This window comes from Nicotiana tomentosiformis, chromosome 5 (genome assembly GCF_000390325.3).
Source record: "Nicotiana tomentosiformis chromosome 5, ASM39032v3, whole genome shotgun sequence".
In the NCBI taxonomy this organism is placed as follows: domain Eukaryota; kingdom Viridiplantae; phylum Streptophyta; class Magnoliopsida; order Solanales; family Solanaceae; genus Nicotiana; species Nicotiana tomentosiformis.
The window spans coordinates 137,045,334-137,065,430 of record NC_090816.1 but is presented as its reverse complement, the minus strand read 5'-3'; the positions used below and the strand labels follow the sequence as shown (position 1 = coordinate 137,065,430).

The following is a 20,097-nucleotide window of genomic DNA, read 5'->3' as shown; positions in this document are numbered from 1 at the left end:
GACAACTATTGTGCTCGGTTCCTCTTATGCTATCCTGTGGGTATTTCTCTCGTGCTTTCCGCGCATCCTTAGTTCAGTTAATTGAGATTGTCATTTGTCGCTATTTAGACGTTTCACGTGTCATGCCTCGTCATCTTAATGTTGTTTCACGTGTCGTGACTTTTTCCACCAATACAAAATCCTAATTAATGTTATTGTATTTTTTATTTATGAAAAATCGGAGGCTAGATTCTTTTAAAACGTAAAAAAATAAGAATACAAAAGTGAGGCAAAGAATTTAATTTAACCTGGCTAGGATTAGATGGAAAAAGATAAAAATAATACTATTGCGACGATTTTCTTTAAAGTAGTGTATTAAAGGGCAAAGATCATTTTTAGCCCGCGGTCTGCAGAAGTGTGTGTGTGTATATAGGGGTCCGGGCCCATTCAGAAGGCATGGGCTATACCACACGAAAATAAGGGAATCAGACCCTAAAACACTAAAAATGAGGAACGGTCATGGCGGGGCGGTGACTACTTTTCCTTAAGTCATTTTTGATGGCCCGAAAAAACTTTAGGTGATCCGTGTGCGGGGGCCTAGGCCCTGCGAAAAGTGTGAGTTATTGCACACGAAAATCGAGGAATAAGGCGGAATTCGAGTTTAATAGCCCTAAAATGCCAAAAAGCGAGGAACGGTGATAGCGGGGCGATGCCTATTGTTCCTTAGGTCGTTTTTTATGGTCCAAAATATTTTTAGACGATCTGGATCTGCGGCCCAAGCCTATGCGGAAGGCGTGGGATATGGCACAAGAAAATTAGGAAATCAGACGGAATTCTAATTTTATGGCCCTAAAACGCCAAAAACCAATGAACGGTCATGGCGAGGCGGAGCGACGCCTATTGCTCCTTAAGTCGTATTAAATGGCCTGAAAAATTTTTAGGCGATCCTAGTCCAGAGGCCTGGGTCCAAGCGGAAGGTGTGGGCTATAGCACACAAAAAACTAGGAATCAGGCGGAATTCTAGTTTTACTGCCCTAAAACGCCAAAAAAAGGAAAGGTCATGGCAGGGATATGACTATAGTTCCTTAGATCACTTTTGATGGCCCAAAAAAATTTTAGACGATCCGAGTCCGGAGGTCCGGTGCCTATGCGGAAGGCATGGGCTATAGCACACGAAAATTAGGGAATCATATGGAATTCCAGTTTTATGTCCCTAAAACACAAAAAAAATGAGGAACGATCATAGCGGGGGATGACTATGGAACCTTAGGTCATTTTCGATAACTCGAAAAGTTTTTAGGCGATCTGGGTCCAGGGGCCCAGACCCATGCGGAAAGCGTAGGTTATAGGACACGAAAATCAGGAAATCAGGTGAAATTCCAGTTTTATACCCGTAAAACGCCAAAAAATAAGGAGCGTTCATGGAAGGGTGGTGACTATTGTTCCTTAGGTCATTTTTTATATACCGAATTGTTTTTGAGGTGATCCGTGTCCAGGGGCCCATATCCATGTAGAAGACGTGGGCTATAGCACACGCAAATCGGAAAATCAGACGAAATTCTAGTTTTATGGCCGTAAAATACCAACAAACGAGGAACAACCATGGTCGGTTGGTCAATATGATTATGGTTCCTTAGGCGATCCAGGTCCAAGGACCCGGGCCCATGAGGAAGGCGTGGGCTATAGCACATGAAAGTGAGAAAATCATGCGGAATATCAGTTTTATGTCCCTAAAACGCCAAAAAATAAGGAACGGTCAAGGCGGGGTGGTGACTATTTTTTCATAGGTCATTTATGATTGCCTGGAAAACTTTTATGGGATCAGGGTTCGGGGGCCCGAGCCCATGCGAAGGCATGGGCTATAACAGGCGAAAGTCTAGGAATCAGGAAGTAATTCCAGTTTTATGGCCCTAACACTCAAAAAATCGAGGAACTGTCATGGTGGGGCGGTGATTATTGTTCGTTAGTTTGTTTTTGATGGCCTTGAAAAATTTTAGGCGATACATTTTCCGGGGCCCGGGCAATTACGGATGGTGTGGGCTATTATAGAAAACGAAAATAAGGGAGTCGGGCGGAATTCTAGTTTTATCACCCTAAAACGCCAAAATATGAGGAAAGATCATGGCGAGGTAGTGACTATTGTTCTTTAGGTTATTTTTGTTGGCCTGAATTTTTTTTAAAATGATCCGGGTCCGGGAGTCAGGGCCCATGAGGAATGCGCGGACTATAGCACACGAAAATCACAAAATCAGGAAGAATTCCAGTTTTATGGCCCTAAAACGCCAAAAAATAAAGCACGTTCATGGCTGGGCGGTGACTATTGTTCCTTAGATCATTTTCTATAGCCTGAAAATATTTTAGGCGATCCGGGTTTGGGGGCCGGCGTAGGCTATAGCACACGAAAATCTTAGGTCATTTTTGATGGTCCAAAATTTTTTTAAGTGATCTGGGTCCGGGAGCCCGGGCCAATGCGGAAGGCGTGGGCTATAGCACACGAAAATCAGGGAATCGAGCGAAATTCCAATTTTATGGCCCTAAAATGCCATAAAACGAGGAACGGTTGTAACTTAGGTCATTTTTGATGGGGTAAAAAACTGTTAGGCGATCCGAGTCTGGGGTGTGGGTCAATACAGAAAGCATGGCTATAGCATATGAATATGTGGGAATCAGGCGGAATTTCAGTTTTATGGCCCTAAAATGCCAAAAAATGAGGAACGATCATGGAGGGATGGTGACTATTGTTCCTTAGACCATTTTTGATGGCCTGATAAAACTTTAGTCTATCCGGGTCTGGGGGCCCGGGTCCATGCGAAAGGCATGGGCGATGGCACATAAAAATTTGGGAATTGAGTGAAATTCCAGTTTAATCGCCTTAAAACGCAAAAAAAGAGGAACGGTAATGGCGGGGCGGTGACTATTGTTCCTTAGGTCGTTTTGATGGTCCAAAATATTTTTAGGTGATACGAGTCCGAAGGCCCGGAACCATGCGGAAGGTTTGGGCTATAGCACACGAAAGTCTGAAAATCAGACAAAATTCGCATTTTATAGCTCTAAAACGATAAAAAATGAGGAACGGTCATGGCGGGACGATGACTATTGTTGATTAGGTCATTTTTTATGTGATCCGGGTCGGGGAGTCCGAGCCCGTGCGGAAGGCGTCCACAAAAATCTGGGAGTCGGGCAGAATTCCAGTTTTATATCCATAAGATTTAAAAAAATAAGGAGTGGTCATAGCGGGGCGGTGACTATTGTTCCTTAGGTCGTTATTTATGGACCTAAAATGCCAAAAAAGAGGAACGGTTATGATAAGGCGATGACTATTCTTCCTTAGGTTATTTTTGATGGCCCAAAGAAATTTTAGGCGATCCATGTCTGGGCCCATCTAGAAGGCTATAACACATGAAAATCAGAGAATCAGACGGAATTATAATTTTATGGCCCTAAAACGCAAAAGAACGAGGAACGATCATGGAGGGATGAGTCGGTGATCCAGGTCCCGGGGCCTAGGCCCATGCGAATGGCGTGGGTTATTGCACACGAAAATCAGGGAATCGGCGGAATTTTATTTTTCTGGTTCTAAAACACCAAAAAACGAGGAACGGTCATGGCGGAGCGGTGACTATTGTTCTTTAGGTCATTTTTGATGGCCCGAAATTTTTTTACACAATCCGGGTTCGGAGGCCCGGGCCCATACTGAAGGCAAGGGCTATAACACACGAAAATTAGGGAAATAGGGTGGAATTCTAGCTTTATGGCCCTGAAACGCATAAAACAAGGAACGGTCATGAGGGGCAGTGACTTTTGTTCTTTAGGTCATTTTTGATGGCCCGAAAATAAATTTGGCAATGCTAGTCCGGGGGTGCGGGTCCATGCGGAAGGCGTAGGTTATAGCACACGAAAATCACATAATCGAGCGAAATTCCAGTTTTATGGCCCTAAAACGCCAAAAAATGAGGAACGGTAATAGCGGAGCGATGATTATTTTTTTGTTATGCCGTTTTTGATGGGCCGGCAAAATTTTAGGTGATACGGGTCCGGACGGACCGACAAATTGTTCCTTAGGCCGGCAGATTGTTCCTTTAGCATTTTAGGGCCATAAAAGAGGAATTTATGACGATTTCGGATTTGTGTATGCTAATGTCCATGTCATCTTCATGAATTCGGGCGACGGGTCATGAATCGCCTACAAATTTGTGGGCTCATCAGAAATGGCCTAATGAACAATAATCATGGTTTCAACATGATCGTTTTTTTTTTTGGCATTTTATATGTATTTTAAAATTTGGTCTTAGGCTATTTTCTCGAGTCATTTTTAATGGGGTCGAAGATTAAATGGGGGCACCAAATAATCGTATTTGTGCAAATCACCTTACAATTTATTTCGAAACATAGATTCAGTAGACTAATGGGAGAAATTCAAAAATAGTCAGATTTACAAGTGGTAATTGAAAAATAGCCACAGTTTCAAAAGTAATCGAAATTTAGTCACTTTTCATGTAAAGATAAATCTGAAAAATACTGTTCAAATCAGAAAAATATTCCAGCATAATATACTGGAGTTCCAGTATAATATATCGGTCCAGCATAATATGCTGGAAGTTCATACACAGGTGCTCCAATCTCTAGTATATTATGCTGGAACTTTCCGCGTGTTGGAGTTCCAGCATAATATGCTGGAAGTTCATACACAGGTGCATCAATCTCCAGTATATTATGTTGGACCGGTCCGTATTGCAGTAAAATAGTGGCTATTTTTCAATGACTTTGCAAACGCTGGCTATTTTTGAATTACCACTCCGAAAACTGGTTAACCCGTGCTATTTTTACTAGACTAATCTAATGAGAATATATTGGGCCTATATCACAGTCCATTAGATTTTTTGGGTTATTCCTCCACGGACACTGAATCATATTGCTGAAGGTTATCTAAAGTCTGAAAGCTACATTAAGTTGACCTAAACTTCGTCATTCATGTCAAAATTAAAGTTTATCTTGGTCACTAATAATAGAATTTCACTAGTTGATACAACACCAGATCTATGTTAAGTTAAACAACAAGCAACGAATAGGAACCATATGAACTGTTATATAAATAAATTTACTTACTCTTGATGTTACAACAAATCATATTATTTTATTAAGATTAAGTTATAAATTGAGGTGAACATACATATCTAGATTGTAGTGACAGACCATTTCAAAGTACATGAGTCATGCGTTGGGATATAGCAATTTCGAGTGACTATTGTTATAAAGATCACTTTGGAGCTATAGGAAAATATCATGATATGGGATGGAAGGAGGAAAAAAAAGAAGAAAGGAACTCACATAATGGATTTTTTCATTGAGACGGAATCAGAATTTAAAATTTGTGGATCTAAAATTGTCATCGAACTCATAGTTCGTTTTAGTTAGTAGGTTTATAATTTTAAAATTTTATACACATTTAATAAATTTTCTAAACAAAAACTATTAATGTTTTCTTTTGAACTCATAACTAATATTGTAGCTCCGCACCTGACTTCTCCAGAGAAGTATGAGGTCGTGAGATATCTGGAAAGTGTTATGAGATTGAAGTTTATTTGTGGTCATACTAAAGAAAGGTCAATTCAGAAAGTAGAGGGCGTATTTGCCCTTAGCGGTACACCAATGGACTGGATTGGAGTTTTTTTGTTTTATACCCACCACTACACACGTCGCTGCGTCGCATCTAGTTATACTTTGGAAGTCTTATTAATTTGGTCCACAAATTTACTCTCACATGCAAATAGACCCCACAATTGTATGGTGCATATATGTTCTGAAGGACGCAACAGGCAACAAATTAAAACATCTTTTAATATCAAAAACTACAAACAAACAGATCATTTTCAGGAAAATAAGGACCAGGTGATTATATTCTTATTTCACCAAACTGTATGTTTTATATTCAAACATATGGCATTTAGTAGGGGTGTACAAATGAAACCGACAAACTGCACCAACCCGATAATTCGAGTCAAATCGAGAAAAAAAAAAACCGACTATGATTTGGTGTTAGAAAACAAAATCCGACCATATTTGGTTTTAACTAAAAAAAGTCAAACCAAAACCAAACCAACCCAAGTATAGAAGTTTTAAATATATTTAATACATAAATATATTTATGGTAGTGTAGTTTATAAATATTTCTTAACCTTTTTCATAGTTTTATCTTTTAACGTATTATTTCAAAGTTTGGAGTTATAATTTTTGGACGTTCCAATAAGTTTTATAGTCCATGAATTTTAGTAACTCAAATAAATCCTAAACCAAAATCAAATCAATACTAATGCTAATAAAAGACATTCAATTCAATTGTATTATCAATGAAAATAATGTTGGATATCTATTTTTTTTTTTAGTTTTTCCATGGTTTAGATAAAATGTATAACTTATTTTTCTTTTAGTGGCTAGTCACGTAAATAATAGTACTTATTAGTCATAATTTTAAATTATGTTTGTTTTTATTATGGTTTATTAATAATATTTATTTTATGCGATTTTATTATTTTTATTGTTGAATATTTTAGTACAATACCATGACTCATCTCATATTTATGTTATTTTATTAAAAACACCTTATATAGTTCTGTCTTATTATGATTAAAGAAATATTTGGAGTACAAATTTTACGTTTTGTGCTATGAAGACTTTATGAAGAAAAAAAACGAAAAAACCCAAAAAATCGAAAAACTGAGATTAAAAACCCCGACTTTTATTAGCTTGGTTTGGTATTTAGATTTAATAACTCGATATAATTGGTTTGGTTTAGTAATTAAAATATTCGAACCAACCAGACCCGCAGACCCGCGTACACCCCTATCATTTAGATTCACAAAAATCTTTCAAATTTTTAGTTTCAGATTTTTTGGAGAATATAGACAGAGATTTTTATCTACATAAACATCAGTACTTGGAAAAAGAAATTTATTCATCCTTTAGTAAGGAACTTTTGGGTTTTGACTATTATTTTTTATATAATTAAAATAAGTGATTGTTTCATGATTGATAGAACAATTCATCCCCTAAAATAACTGAAGATAGAGATTTTGCTTTCTTATTATGATAGTCAACCATTTCACAGTGATTAATAAATTTAATTTAAACAAAAAAATCTCTATTAATTTAGGTGAAATTTCAAAATTAAACATGGCCTACTTGTTAGTAATCCAAGCTTCTTCTTTTTTTAAACTGACTCATTCAGATGTATATGGGTCAATACGATCAGATAAACATCGAAGGTACGATGTACACAAATTAACTAAATTTAGATGATATAGCAATTTCAATGAGATAAATTTATTTATAGTCAACCAAATATAAAAACCAAAAAATTAGCTAAATGGAACACAAATTAGGAAATAAGCTAGTAAGCCTGGGAAAGAAGGCAATTAGAAGCTGAGTCCGGCAAAAGATAAATTATACAATTCAAAACTACTAATGATAACTATGGATGAGTCGGATGGATAACTTTGTGTTATATCCAACTAATCGTCATTTCTTCAGAATGATTACTAGGATATGTTAAAAGAAAAAAAAAAGTAGTGATGTCATTGCCAAATCAAAAATACAACAAGTAAAAAATCTATGAATCAATAATTATGTCATATTCCCAAACTAATTGAGGTCAGTTATATGCCTACACATAAGGTCAAGGTGATGACGGACCCAAAATTTAAAGGTATAAGAGGTTAGGTGTGTTCGTCGGTCGGTACAGTACGATATTTAGACATTTCGATTCGGTATTTTCGGTATTCGATTTCTTAAAATGTTATACCAATACCATACCTAATTAAATTCGGTATGGTTCAAATTTTCTCGTTTCTATTTTGATTTATTCGGTCTGTTAACTTCGATTTGTTCGGCTCGAACATTGACTAATGCATAAAGCCATAGACTGTAATATTTTTAATTAAGGTATGAACAAATACAAAAGTAAAAATATTATAATATAATTAAAAAAAAGATGAAAACCAAAAATGCTAAACCTAGATCGGAGAAAGCTTGAAATGCAAGTAGGCAACCGAAAAACAAAAGGTGGAAATGCAAGTATCATCTTACTGCAACGCTCCCCTCCTCCTTTATTTAATTTTGAAACTATCTGTGTGTAACATTATAATTATAATTATAAATAAAAGCAATTAATACATTAAATATAAATAATGTTTATTGTGAAAATGACTCATATTTCTATCCCATTTCTGTTGGGGGATGAGTCCGTGTCACTAGGAGTTTGGCCTTTTGAGATGTATATAGCCACTCATTTCTGAATAAGGAGCAGCCACTTGTAAAATCTTCTAACTGCCAACATTATTTAACCTTAACTATGCTCAAATAGTCAATCATCAACTCATGAGATCATTTTCAAGATTTAGATCATATCTAAAACTCATTTTTATTTAAAAAGTATTTATCAAGTTAAATAATTTTTTCTTGAAAATAGTGTTAAATATCTCACATTTGAACTGCTAAAAATGATTCTAAAGCTGATTTTGAATGTAATAACGAACTGTGATTTAATATATTTAAATTAAAACTCGATGGTTTATAAGGATCATACTCCGGTATTAACTTATAGTAATATTATTATTTGTTTTGCCAAGTGAATGAAAATTATTATAAACTCTTGTTTATCACTATATTATTTACTTATGATTGTAATATGAAACTTCTAACAAGAAATTGAAGAAGGAGTTTACTTAAAAATTGTCAATAGGGGAAGTATGTCTTAACGTATTTCTCTAATACATTTTTGCGATACATTCTAGTAACATATATCTAATGGAGCCATTTTTTTATTTTTTATAGTAGATGAATTTTGCAACAAAATAAAGTTATTCATGTGCAAGATATTTTTTAAATACCAATATTGCTTATTGATATTTAATTATTTATCTTTTTCTTATGCAAAACATTCCATTTCAAAATTCAAATATGTAAAAAGAAATGGCATTGCATTTAGTTATATGATAAATTGACAATGATTTGACCATAGTCAGCTCATGGATAAGAGGCAGCCACTTGTTATTGTCTAATTGAGGAGGCCAAAATTATTAAACACCACATGCCATGTCATATATTCAAGTATGACGTGGCACACCATATACCCCATATTCTCGTCGTGGGTCCCAAGAGCTACCCCACTATACTTATGGACGAAGAATTGATTGAAGAGTGCAAATATTGCAATAGGAAAAGTCAAAAAGGAAAGTTCCTAACTTTTACAAACAACAAAAGCTTGATCTACGTGTCAAGTTTAGCTTAATCATATGTTAAATACGTCAATTATCTGTAGGGATACTCGTTCCTAAGAGTTTAAAGTATATATAAGTCAAAAATGTACGGGGGAAAAAAACTACATTATTCACATTTACTTATTGTAAACAAATAAACAATCCTAGTGTGTACAAACACATCACAAATGTGTTATATACCTTCATTAATCATTAAGTAGGAATCTTGGAACAAATAAAATAACAAAAAAAGAAAAGCAAAAATAAACCTTATCTTCCGATCCTATTTTTCCAATATTAAAAGACAAAACATGTGCAACTATATATACATCGTACTTCATTAGCATTTTCATTGTAAACTTCTCAACCAAACCTTACTTTTCACTTTCTTCTTTCCTCTTTGATTATATTATTCTAATCTTCCAAAATGAATGGAGATGAGACTAATAATGACCAAAAAACACCTCTTCTTCCAATCCATAGGTCACAAAGTATGAATACATTTATTCACTCCATCTTTTCACTTAAGAATTTCTTTACCCTTTTAGGACCTTTACTATGTATAATTATTTGCTTATTTGTGAAAATGAATGATGCTCCGGCGACTAGCACTAATATGCTCGGAGTTCTTGCTTGGATTTTCACGTGGTGGTTGACGGAGGCGGTGCCGATGCCGATAACTTCCATGTCGCCGCTGTTTCTCTTCCCGTTGTTCGGAATTTCGTCGGCCGACGACGTTGCTCATTCTTATATGGATGATGTTATTGCTCTTGTGCTTGGGAGTTTTATACTTGCTCTTGCTGTTGAACATTATAATATACACAGAAGATTGGCCTTAAACGTGAGTAATTATATTCTTCTATTCCTTGTTGAATTTTGTTGTTTTATTGAAGAAATTTATCCGAATCCTATACACGAAACTATACTAATTCACTATAGTCGACTGATAAATTAAAATAAAGTATATATTATAAATTAAGGGAGTAATTAATAAACCTTAAAAATACGAATAATTTCAAAAGACCACCCTCCAGTTTTCGCCCTATAGCACTAACCTTCCTTGTGGTTTACGATATCACCCATACCTCATTTATTTTGATTTTATTGTAACCATTCTTTAAACCTATCTAAAATAAATATAAATAAAATACAATTTGACAGATTTGTCCTTTGGTCTTCATCCAAGTACGGATGTTAAAAATTATTGTATAACAAATTAAATAAATTTTAAAAGTATAATGTTTGGATCTTCTTAAAAATAAATTCGTGTATAGTTGTTAATCGATCAAAACTTGTTTATAGATGTCGATACTTACCTTATATTTAGTTATTTATTTATTCAACTACTACAAAAAATTGTTAAAGAAACATTTAGGAGTACTTCTTAGTTCTTACCATCAAATTCCTCTTTAACAAGTTTCTTCCTATTTATTAATGCCAATATATGAATATAAATGATATAGCTATAGCTATCTTTACTAGATTTCAGCAATTATCTGTTGTTGTTTTTCTCTTTTTGACATTTTACCATTATTACTTATTTTCAATGCCAATATCTACTTTGGCCTATTATTTTCTTTATATAAAGTTTAACTATGTACGCTACTATAAGCAAAGGCGAGTTTTATTTGTTACGTTCAACCTTTAAAATTTTATTCTAAACATATTATATTTTTTAAAATTATGCGTTCTTAATTAAATATTTACGTATAACTTTTAATATTGTCCACATAAAATACTGAGTTTAATGAATATGGTGAGTAGTGACACTTCTCTATCTATTACTCCTTTCGTTTCAGTTTATATGAGATACTTTTCTTATTAGTTTATTTTTTTTAAAAAAATTATATTTAAAAATAATTTAACTTTAAACTTTTTATTTTACCTACTTTATCCTTAATGAGAAGTTTTTATAGCATCAAATGCATGACCCCACAAAGCATTTATCCTTTAAACTTTTAGGACCACATGTTAAAAAAAAAAAAAATTTAAATTTTATGTCAAGTCAAACTATATTAACTAAATAAAAAAAGGGGGAGTTGTATATAGTTGAATTATTGTTGACAAAAATTGACGTGCATGGGCCATGCAGATAACTCTTTTGTTCTGTGGGAATCCATTGAATCCACCACTTCTTCTTCTTGGGATCTGTAGCACCACTTTCTTCGTCAGCATGTGGATGCACAACGTGGCGGCAACAGTAATGATGATGCCGGTGGCTACCGGAATCTTGCAACGGTTGCCGTCGGTTAACCGGAGCCAGCCGGAATATTCCGATCAGCTTGTGACTAACTTCTGTAAAGCAGTTATTTTAGGGGTTATATACTCTGCATCAATTGGAGGAATGAGTACATTAACAGGGACAGGTGTCAATTTGATATTGGTGGGATTGTGGAAGAGTTATTTTCCTCAAGAAAAACCTATAAGTTTCAGCACTTGGTTCTTCTTTGGTTTTCCTTTGGCTTTGGTGATATTCTTTGCCTTGTGGGGTATTCTTTGCTTATTGTATTGTAGGAAGGGATCAAGTAGGTCTCTTTCTGCTTATTTGGACAAATCTCATTTGAAAAGGGAGCTTGATTTGCTAGGTACTTCATCTAAATCCTTATATTTATCTTTTTAATTACACACAATCTCCTCCTTAATTTGTTTTCTAAATTATTCTCAATTTTTTGTATTAAATCTTTCTCCTTAATTCCCAATTCATCCTTCAAATTATAGACAGATGCAATCGAGGACGAATTCTCTAGGCTGAATTGAACCGATTATTTTCAATCTTGAAAAACTATATATACATATCACATGTGTTAAAATCATTTAAAATGTGTACATATAATAAGCTCATTTCCCTTTTTAAAAGTTAGTCTAAGCTTTGAATGTTATAAACTTATATGTGACTGACACGTATAGAGATAGAATTGAAGCCTATATCTTTAATTTCAAGATTATATTTTTCTGTACTCCAATCATTTCAGTGGTCAATTTTCAGATATCTTAAAAGAATACGTCATCAACAAGTGGTCCAATTGAAATTTCATGGTTATTATAGGATTCATTTACGCCACATATTTTTATTTGTGCCATAATAGATGTTGAATATTAGATAGATGTTGTCTGCAATTATATTAGACAGATTCTAATGGTTTGGACCCACTATTGTGCTGTGTAGGTCCCATGGCCTTTGCTGAAAAGATGGTTTTATCAGTTTTTTCGGTGCGTTTACTACCATTTTTAGTTACTCCTTAATATAATCCACATTATTTGTGTTTAAATTTAATTATGTGACTAATTTAATTTGATTTTGTTGTTATAGATTTTAATAGTGTTGTGGATGACAAGAAGTATTACTGATGATATTCCTGGATGGGGATCCTTCTTCAATGGGCGTGCTGGTGATGGAACTGTTAGTGTAAGCACTACACTAAATTATATTATACCACTAATTACAATTAACAAAATAAATCTATATATAAACATTTTTCATTAATCTTTCTTAGGATTTCCTGAATAATCCCAGCAAAATATTGCTTTTGTTTTGTTGATTGTTGTTCTAAAGTATTGGTTTCTTAAACTAAAAATAAATTTTCTTAAAATAATTTGATGGTTCCTATATATTACATAATATTTTCTTGCCTAAAGGGGCGGAGCCAATGAAGAAGTTATGGGTTCACCTGAACCCAGTAACTTCGGTCATGTATATATGTTAAAAATTCAGCTAAATAGGTGCAAAAATAGATTTTGAACCCAGTAAATTAGATGCGATATGGTAAAATTCTGAATTTGAACCCATAAACTTCAAATTCTGGATCCGCTTATGCTTGCCTACCAAATTACTACACTCAGACCTCTCTATAACATAATTTTTATATAACAGTCATTCACTATAAAAGCCAAGTTTTCTCGAAATCGATTTTTATGTTATGTTATAATATATATCCTTTATAATAACATTTTACTATAGCAGCTAAAAAATATCGGAACGAACAAAGCTATTCTATAGAAATGTCTGTTCATAATGTTGATTTTTTCATTGTAGGTGATGATGGCAACTTTATTATTCATAATTCCAAACAAGAAGCAGCCAGGAGAGAAGCTAATGGATTGGAACAAATGCAAGAAATTGCCATGGAACATAATTCTCCTACTAGGAGCAGGTTTTGCAATAGCTGATGGAATTAGGTCAAGTGGACTTGCTGATATATTAACAAAATCCCTAGATTTCTTAGCAAAAACACCATACTTAGCCATTGCACCAGCAGTTTGTTTAATAAGTGCAATTCTCACTGAGTTTATCACATCAAATAATGCAACAACAACTGTTATAGTTCCTTTGCTAATCCAGATTGCTGAAACTATGCATGTTCATCCTCTTCTTCTTATGATCCCAGGCGCCATTGGCGCACAATTTGCTTTCTTGCTCCCCACATCAACGCCTTCGAATGTTATAGGGTTTACTACTGGTCATATTGAGGTTAAAGACATGATACAAACTGGACTCCCTTTGAAAGTTGCTGGAATTGCTGCTCTCTCCTTCTTGATGCCTACCCTTGGTAAAGTTTCCTTAATATTTTCTTAGTTATTATATTTGCAAATTTACTAGTATTATAATAAGCAACGATAAATTAAGTTACTCTAATGTGACAAAAGATATATAGTTTTGTGACGCTAATATTATATTGTATGTGAAAATAACCGTTTCTTTTTTTTGTGTTTCAGCGCCTATTGTTTTTGGAACAGATAAACCTTTAAATGTATCAAGGAATTATTTGCGTTGGTGTGGCTAGTTCTTTGGATAGAGGAATGCATAAGGCAAGAGGACACCAACCTTTGGCTTTGGTGATTTCAGACCAATTGAGAAAGGATTTTAAGTTCTATGTACGGACGATGTAAATATATTTATACAATCATCTCGATATCAGAATATTTTGTGTTTTTTTTTTTTTTTTTTGAATTTTACATTGTATCTAGAAGAAATATCTCTAGAGGAATCATCGTGGTACAGGAGGGGGAGTTGTTGAATATATTATATTTTGTTATACATATTCGCTACTTTCTTCTTCTTATTGGATTGTGGTAATTGTATAGCCTTTTTGTGTTCCAAGAAATATGGAATGTAATTTCATATTTAATTTTTGTAGTTAAAATTTAGGAGAGTCGAGATACTCCCAGGATCTTTCATATTTAACTTGAACTTTTATTAATAAACAAGCCATTTCTCTTCTTCAACTTTAGAAAGCCCAACGGATAAATAGATTTTAAGCCCAAAAGTTTGGGACTCCATGAGCATAGGACTTTCTGTCTTTAGGAGACTAGCCAAAAATCCAATGGACTGCGATATAGGCCCAATTATGTGGCTCAATATTACACCAAAATTACACTGGATGAACTTTTTCAGAGCCAACGTTTATATTTTGATCTCGTTAATAAAAAAATTGGTTAAATAGTCTCACGCTAGAAGTTTAAAGTTCGTTGCCAGAAATTTTGGCAGTGTGCTTCAAATTTCTGGCAATGCGCTTCAAAGTTTTGGCAGTTTGCTTTAAAATTCTAGGAACGTACTTAAAAATTCTAGCCGCATGGTTTAACTTTCTGGTGACGGAGCTATTATTCCAAACTTTTCTTAACATGATCAAAATATAAATGGTTGCACTAGATAATCCTATTTGTACAAATCTCCCCAATATAATATGCTATTATTTCTGTCAATTCCTTCACCTACGAAAGCCATACTAGTTCGAAAGTTTTCCGACCATTAGCTTACTATGTATCATGCACAAAAACACGGATATTGCAAAAACAGGAAGCTTTAGTGCTTCAACAAATTTCAAGAAACTAATAACATCATACAATATCCTTAATACACACACACACACACATATATGAAACTATTATTTACATAATATTAAATTGCGAATCCGTAATTTTAAAATTACAATAAATTATTATTGAGAACTTCAAACTTAAACCAATCAACTTTAATTTCTGATTCTGAGCTCAGAAAGTCAAGTTAAGACGTCAACTTTGACATGGAAGATGAAAAAGAATCCATGTCTTTAGAAGTAAATCCCACTAAACTAGACTTGTACACTTAGCATGAGAAGTAGAGGCAAGTGGAATCAAAGGCCGAGGCTCAACCAACAAAGGGGGACAGACATGCCATTTCATTTTCGCTAATCAAAATATTTTGTATCGGGATTTCTTTCTATATATAGAATATTGCCTTTTCTTAATAATTATTGATATGAAGATTGTCGAACATATAAAAAGAAGTTGTGTTTGGATGTGTTAGAATTAGAAGAAACTTCGAGGTTTTATCTTCAATGAATGGTCCAGCATTCAATGCGGGTCGAAGCATCTGGTTGTCAGGTTGGTTAAATGTTGTTAATAAAAATTGTAATTCATTATTCTTAATAATAGTTCTTGGAGATTTTTTGGTTCATCATGCTATTGCTCTTGGTTTTACACCATCATAATGATAAACGGCTCATCTAGCCGTGACCTTCTCTTGAATTCTAAAAATCAATTCTGCCGCTCCATCCCCGTAGGGACAGATGTCTCAGTTGTGCTACCGGAGCCTCTGGGGAAGTCGGAAGAAGAGAACACTCATCTTGGAGTGCTTACTATTTAGATGCTTTCAGCAGTTATCCGCTCTGCAATTGTCTGATTGATCATCATTTAATTTATCGTGGGCACGATAACTAGTACACTAGAGGTGTGTCCTTCTCGGTCCTCTCGTACGTATTTTATGAGTAAATACGTGGCATTAGCTAGCATGTATTTTGTATACTGTTTTTTTCTGATTTTTTTTAAAAATGAAACTCATGCAATATAAACTAAGGTGGAGTTTATATAGTAAATTATGAGTCTAAAGCTATTGCCCATTCTCGCTGTAGTCATCTTTTAGACTTAATAATTAACAATATAAGATTTTTATTTTGTTAGAACTATTATGGAGATGGATATTTTTTTTTGTGTGTGTTGAAATTCACTACAAGAAATAAACTAAATTGCGTAGGTTTATTTGTGGGAGTTATAAGAACCCCCACTAAGATCATTTTGTGGCATTTATTTTAACCCCCGCTATATTATTTTTTTTGTGGCGATTTTATTGTAGAGGTTTTTTATAACCTCCGCAAATTGCATCAGATTGTGGGGTTTTTTAAAATGCTACAATTCGATACAATTTGTGGTGTTTAATAACCCCACAATTTAGGATGTCAATCAAAAATTTGAATTATGGAGAAACATCTTAGAGAGCAAATATTTTAGGATAAATATAAATAAGAGCGAATATACGCACTACAACTTTAATCAGCATGTGAAGAGCGAAGTTGAGGTTAGACTAGACGAGATTGCGGTGCTAAAATGCTAACAATTTAATATTGATATATAGGTTCATTGTTCAAGAGAATGAAATAATAGATAAAAATGTTAAATACGAGCGAATATACACACTACAACTTTAATCAGTATGTGAACAGCGAAGTTGAGGTGAGACTAGACGAGATTGCGGTGCAAAAATGCTAACAATTTAATATCGATATATAGATTCATTGTTCAAGAGAATGAAATAATAGATAAAAATGTTACTCATATAGTTAAAATCATATTGTTATGATGGAGAAGTGCTACATATTATGTGATAGAAGGATATCTATCAAAGTGAAAGGTAAGTAATAGTTATAAGATCGATAATATTGTATGGTAGTGAGTGTTAAGTCACTAAAACCCAACATATCCCCAAAATGAATGCTGGAGAGATGCGAATATTAAGATGTTGACGGTCAAACAAGATTAGACTAGATAAAAATGATTATATTCACTAAAAATTGCAAGTAGCACATGTTGAGGATCAAATGAGAGGTAGCTTGAGATGACTTAATAATGTCTTACATCAACCAACATACACACTAATAATAAGTATAAAATTAAAAGAGAAAATTACAAAAATATATGTCTCCTATTCATAGTATTAGACGTTTTGAATTTAAATAAATAATAGTATTAATTGTAAAATTTCCTTACATTTAATAAAGGATATTTAGAATTTTAAATAAATGATTTAATTTAATGATATTTTGTGATTTTTCTCTATATTTTAATTTATTATTTGTTTGGATGTGTTATTTTTGTGTGTGTAGTATATATGTCAATAATGTTTAAGTATATTTTATTAGTAATAAGTTAGCTTTAATGCCTAAATTTTATTATATTTAATAGATAAAAAATTAATAAATAAATAAAAGAGAAAAGAAATATTTAAAAGACAATATTGGACATCATCTTCTTAGGTTTTAGTATGCACATTACGGGATAATTAAGAAATTAGACTCAAAAATTTCAGAACTAAGCGGGCAAAATTCCCTCTCCTTTTCTCCCTCATTTTTTCATAGGGCACGATAAGTTTCAGAAGGGCTCAATTCCCCCTCCCCAACTCACAAAATCTTTCAGGAGGCTCAATTCCCATTCTTTACCATCTTCTCTACATAGTAAGTCGGTGCAATTCGAAAAATAAAGGATTGTCATGCTCTTTCTTATTTTCTGCTGCGGTATTTTTTGTTTATTTTCCGATGTAGAATTTGTAACCGAAATTGTTTAAATATTCTTGTGGATCTGTATATTATTATAGGTTTTGGGTTAAATTGTGATTCATTATTGTGTGGTCCATTGTTCTCGAGTTTGTGATTACAATTGAGTGTGTACTTTTAAAAGTCTAGATTTTTTACTATATGTTTTGCTCTTCAATTTTGCTTCAGATAGCTAAATTTTAATAATAGAAAATCATGTGAGTTCATCTTAGATACCATCACAGACTGATTTTCCATCACGTTTTCTTAGGATGTGTGGAAATTGGGGGGAGGGGGGTTATTATTGAGCAGGGAAAGAAGAATAGAGATACCTTTGGGTGCCTACAATTGTTCCGTTGAGTTTTCTTAATCTTTCGACACTCCTTGTATTTATCTTCTATACTAAAAGATATGGTGTTCAGATTATGAGTTTTTGATAAACTAAATTTATCATGATTCTTATTTTATCAGTCATTTTTTCTTTGTGCTTTACATTCTATTTAGTTGTAATGACAAGGTGATGTACATCCATCGAAGATTAAATGCTCTAGTACGAATGCAAAGGTTTTGATATTGGTGGGTTGGTATGATAGCATTGATGGGTGAGTTTTCTTAACTCATTTATTAGCAAGATACTCTTTTCAGAGAGAACTTATCTTTTATATAACATGCTTCTTGAATTACATGACGCTACAATAATTGAAGACCATTTGCTCCATTGAATATCAGTTGCATTAAGTACTATAGAGTAATTTGTTTCATATTCTCTTACAACTTTTATTGATATAGATACTAGCAGGATTCATGTCTTAGAAGATTTGATTAAGTTCCTCAAGATATATGAGATGTTGAAGTAAGATAGTTGTATATATATTTCATTTGTTATGATATATGTATTTGAATTTGTGATCTTTGTTACTCTAGTTTAAGAAATACTTCTATCATACTCCTTCCCATTTCCCTTTTCATAATGTATGATCTGTTCGGGTGCAAAGGTGCATGGTGAAGGAATATATTTCGCTGGTGAATATGTGTGCAAAAGTTTCAGGATTGTTTACTGATATGATAGTATTTATGGGTAAGTTATGCTTCGTAACTTGTCTCTTGATCAAGTGTTCGTTTCGTAGAAAGTTTACTTTTTATATAACTAACTTCTTGCATTATAGGAAGTTACAATTATTGGAAGAATATTTGCAGCATTGAACACCAGTTGAAGTTACAAAGAAATGGTAACCTTGTGAACAATTAACACAATTGGCTCATTGACATCTTGCTATATATGTGGCTACAGGTGGTGTACATGTTTAGGCCTACAGCTCCTGTACCAATCCTTAGTATGCGAGGGTATGATGTCAAACTCCCGTTGGCCTTGGGGTTGGACGCATGGCTGCTACAGCTGCCACAGCTTGTGCTCCACTCAGACTGGAGGTAGTTTCTCCCCTTTTTCTCTTCTTTGGGGGAGGTGCGGAGGTCGCCTTTGCTTTAGCCAGAGCAGTGGAAGTAGCCTTTCCTTTGCCTGTGTCTTTTCTCAGAGGCATCTTCGTTCCTACACAAGTGATCATTAATCAGTTAAAACTGTATTACATATTACACACATAGTCTTGCCCAACTTTCCGAGGTTACTCAGACTTTACCTCGTATTTTCTTAACATTAGAGTCAAACAACAACACATGGGCTGCCCGTGAGCTACCCCACACTTAAGATTTTATCGTGGTGCATGACTATATAATACTAGTTTATTAATCCCGAAGACTCAGTCTCCAATGGGGATAAGGAATGTCATTGATGCATTATAGCAAACACTTAGCATGCAACTAGTGCCATGGGAGTGCTTATAGGTGTGAGGGATTGCCTCACCCTCCCAAATCGGCTTGGGGGCTCCGTACTATCACATGTTCATATAATCGCAGCACCATTCCTATGGGGTTCATGGGGTTGGGACACACAAATACAATACTACAATGAAGAACAACCACCAAATTTTTGTGTCTAATTGCATACCTTTACCCAACTCAAAATTGCAAGGGAAATAGAGAAGAATCATACCTTAGAAGCTTTTGAGGGGAAGGAGTTGCCTGAAAATTGCTGGTGAGACAAGGGGAGATTTGTGCAGTGGTGAGAGAAAAACTGGTGAAGGGTTAAGGGTGTTTGAGATTTTTTTTTCTTTTGCTGTGTGTTTGGTCTAGGTTAGGTTAGGTTTTTTTTTTTTTTTTTTTTGTATTTTGTTCAGTATTTTGGGCGTGTAAGTGAGGAGGTTCGAATAAAATAAGGGGAGAAAAATTAAAAGAGGCCGAAAAACAAA

At 34.1% G+C, this 20,097-nt stretch overlaps 1 protein-coding gene across 1 annotated transcript; it reads left to right on the top strand.

The window, feature by feature from the left end:
- Window positions 1–9,582: 9,582 nt before the first annotated feature.
- Window positions 9,583–14,270, top strand: LOC104118881 (tonoplast dicarboxylate transporter). The gene is made up of 6 exons (XM_009630263.4): window positions 9,583–10,074; window positions 11,326–11,818; window positions 12,400–12,443; window positions 12,544–12,639; window positions 13,267–13,780; window positions 13,947–14,270. Exons 1-6 carry the CDS (start codon window positions 9,661–9,663, stop codon window positions 14,012–14,014), a joined length of 1,629 nt encoding a protein of 542 aa, XP_009628558.1. The 5' UTR covers window positions 9,583–9,660; the 3' UTR covers window positions 14,015–14,270.
- Window positions 14,271–20,097: the final 5,827 nt, after the last annotated feature.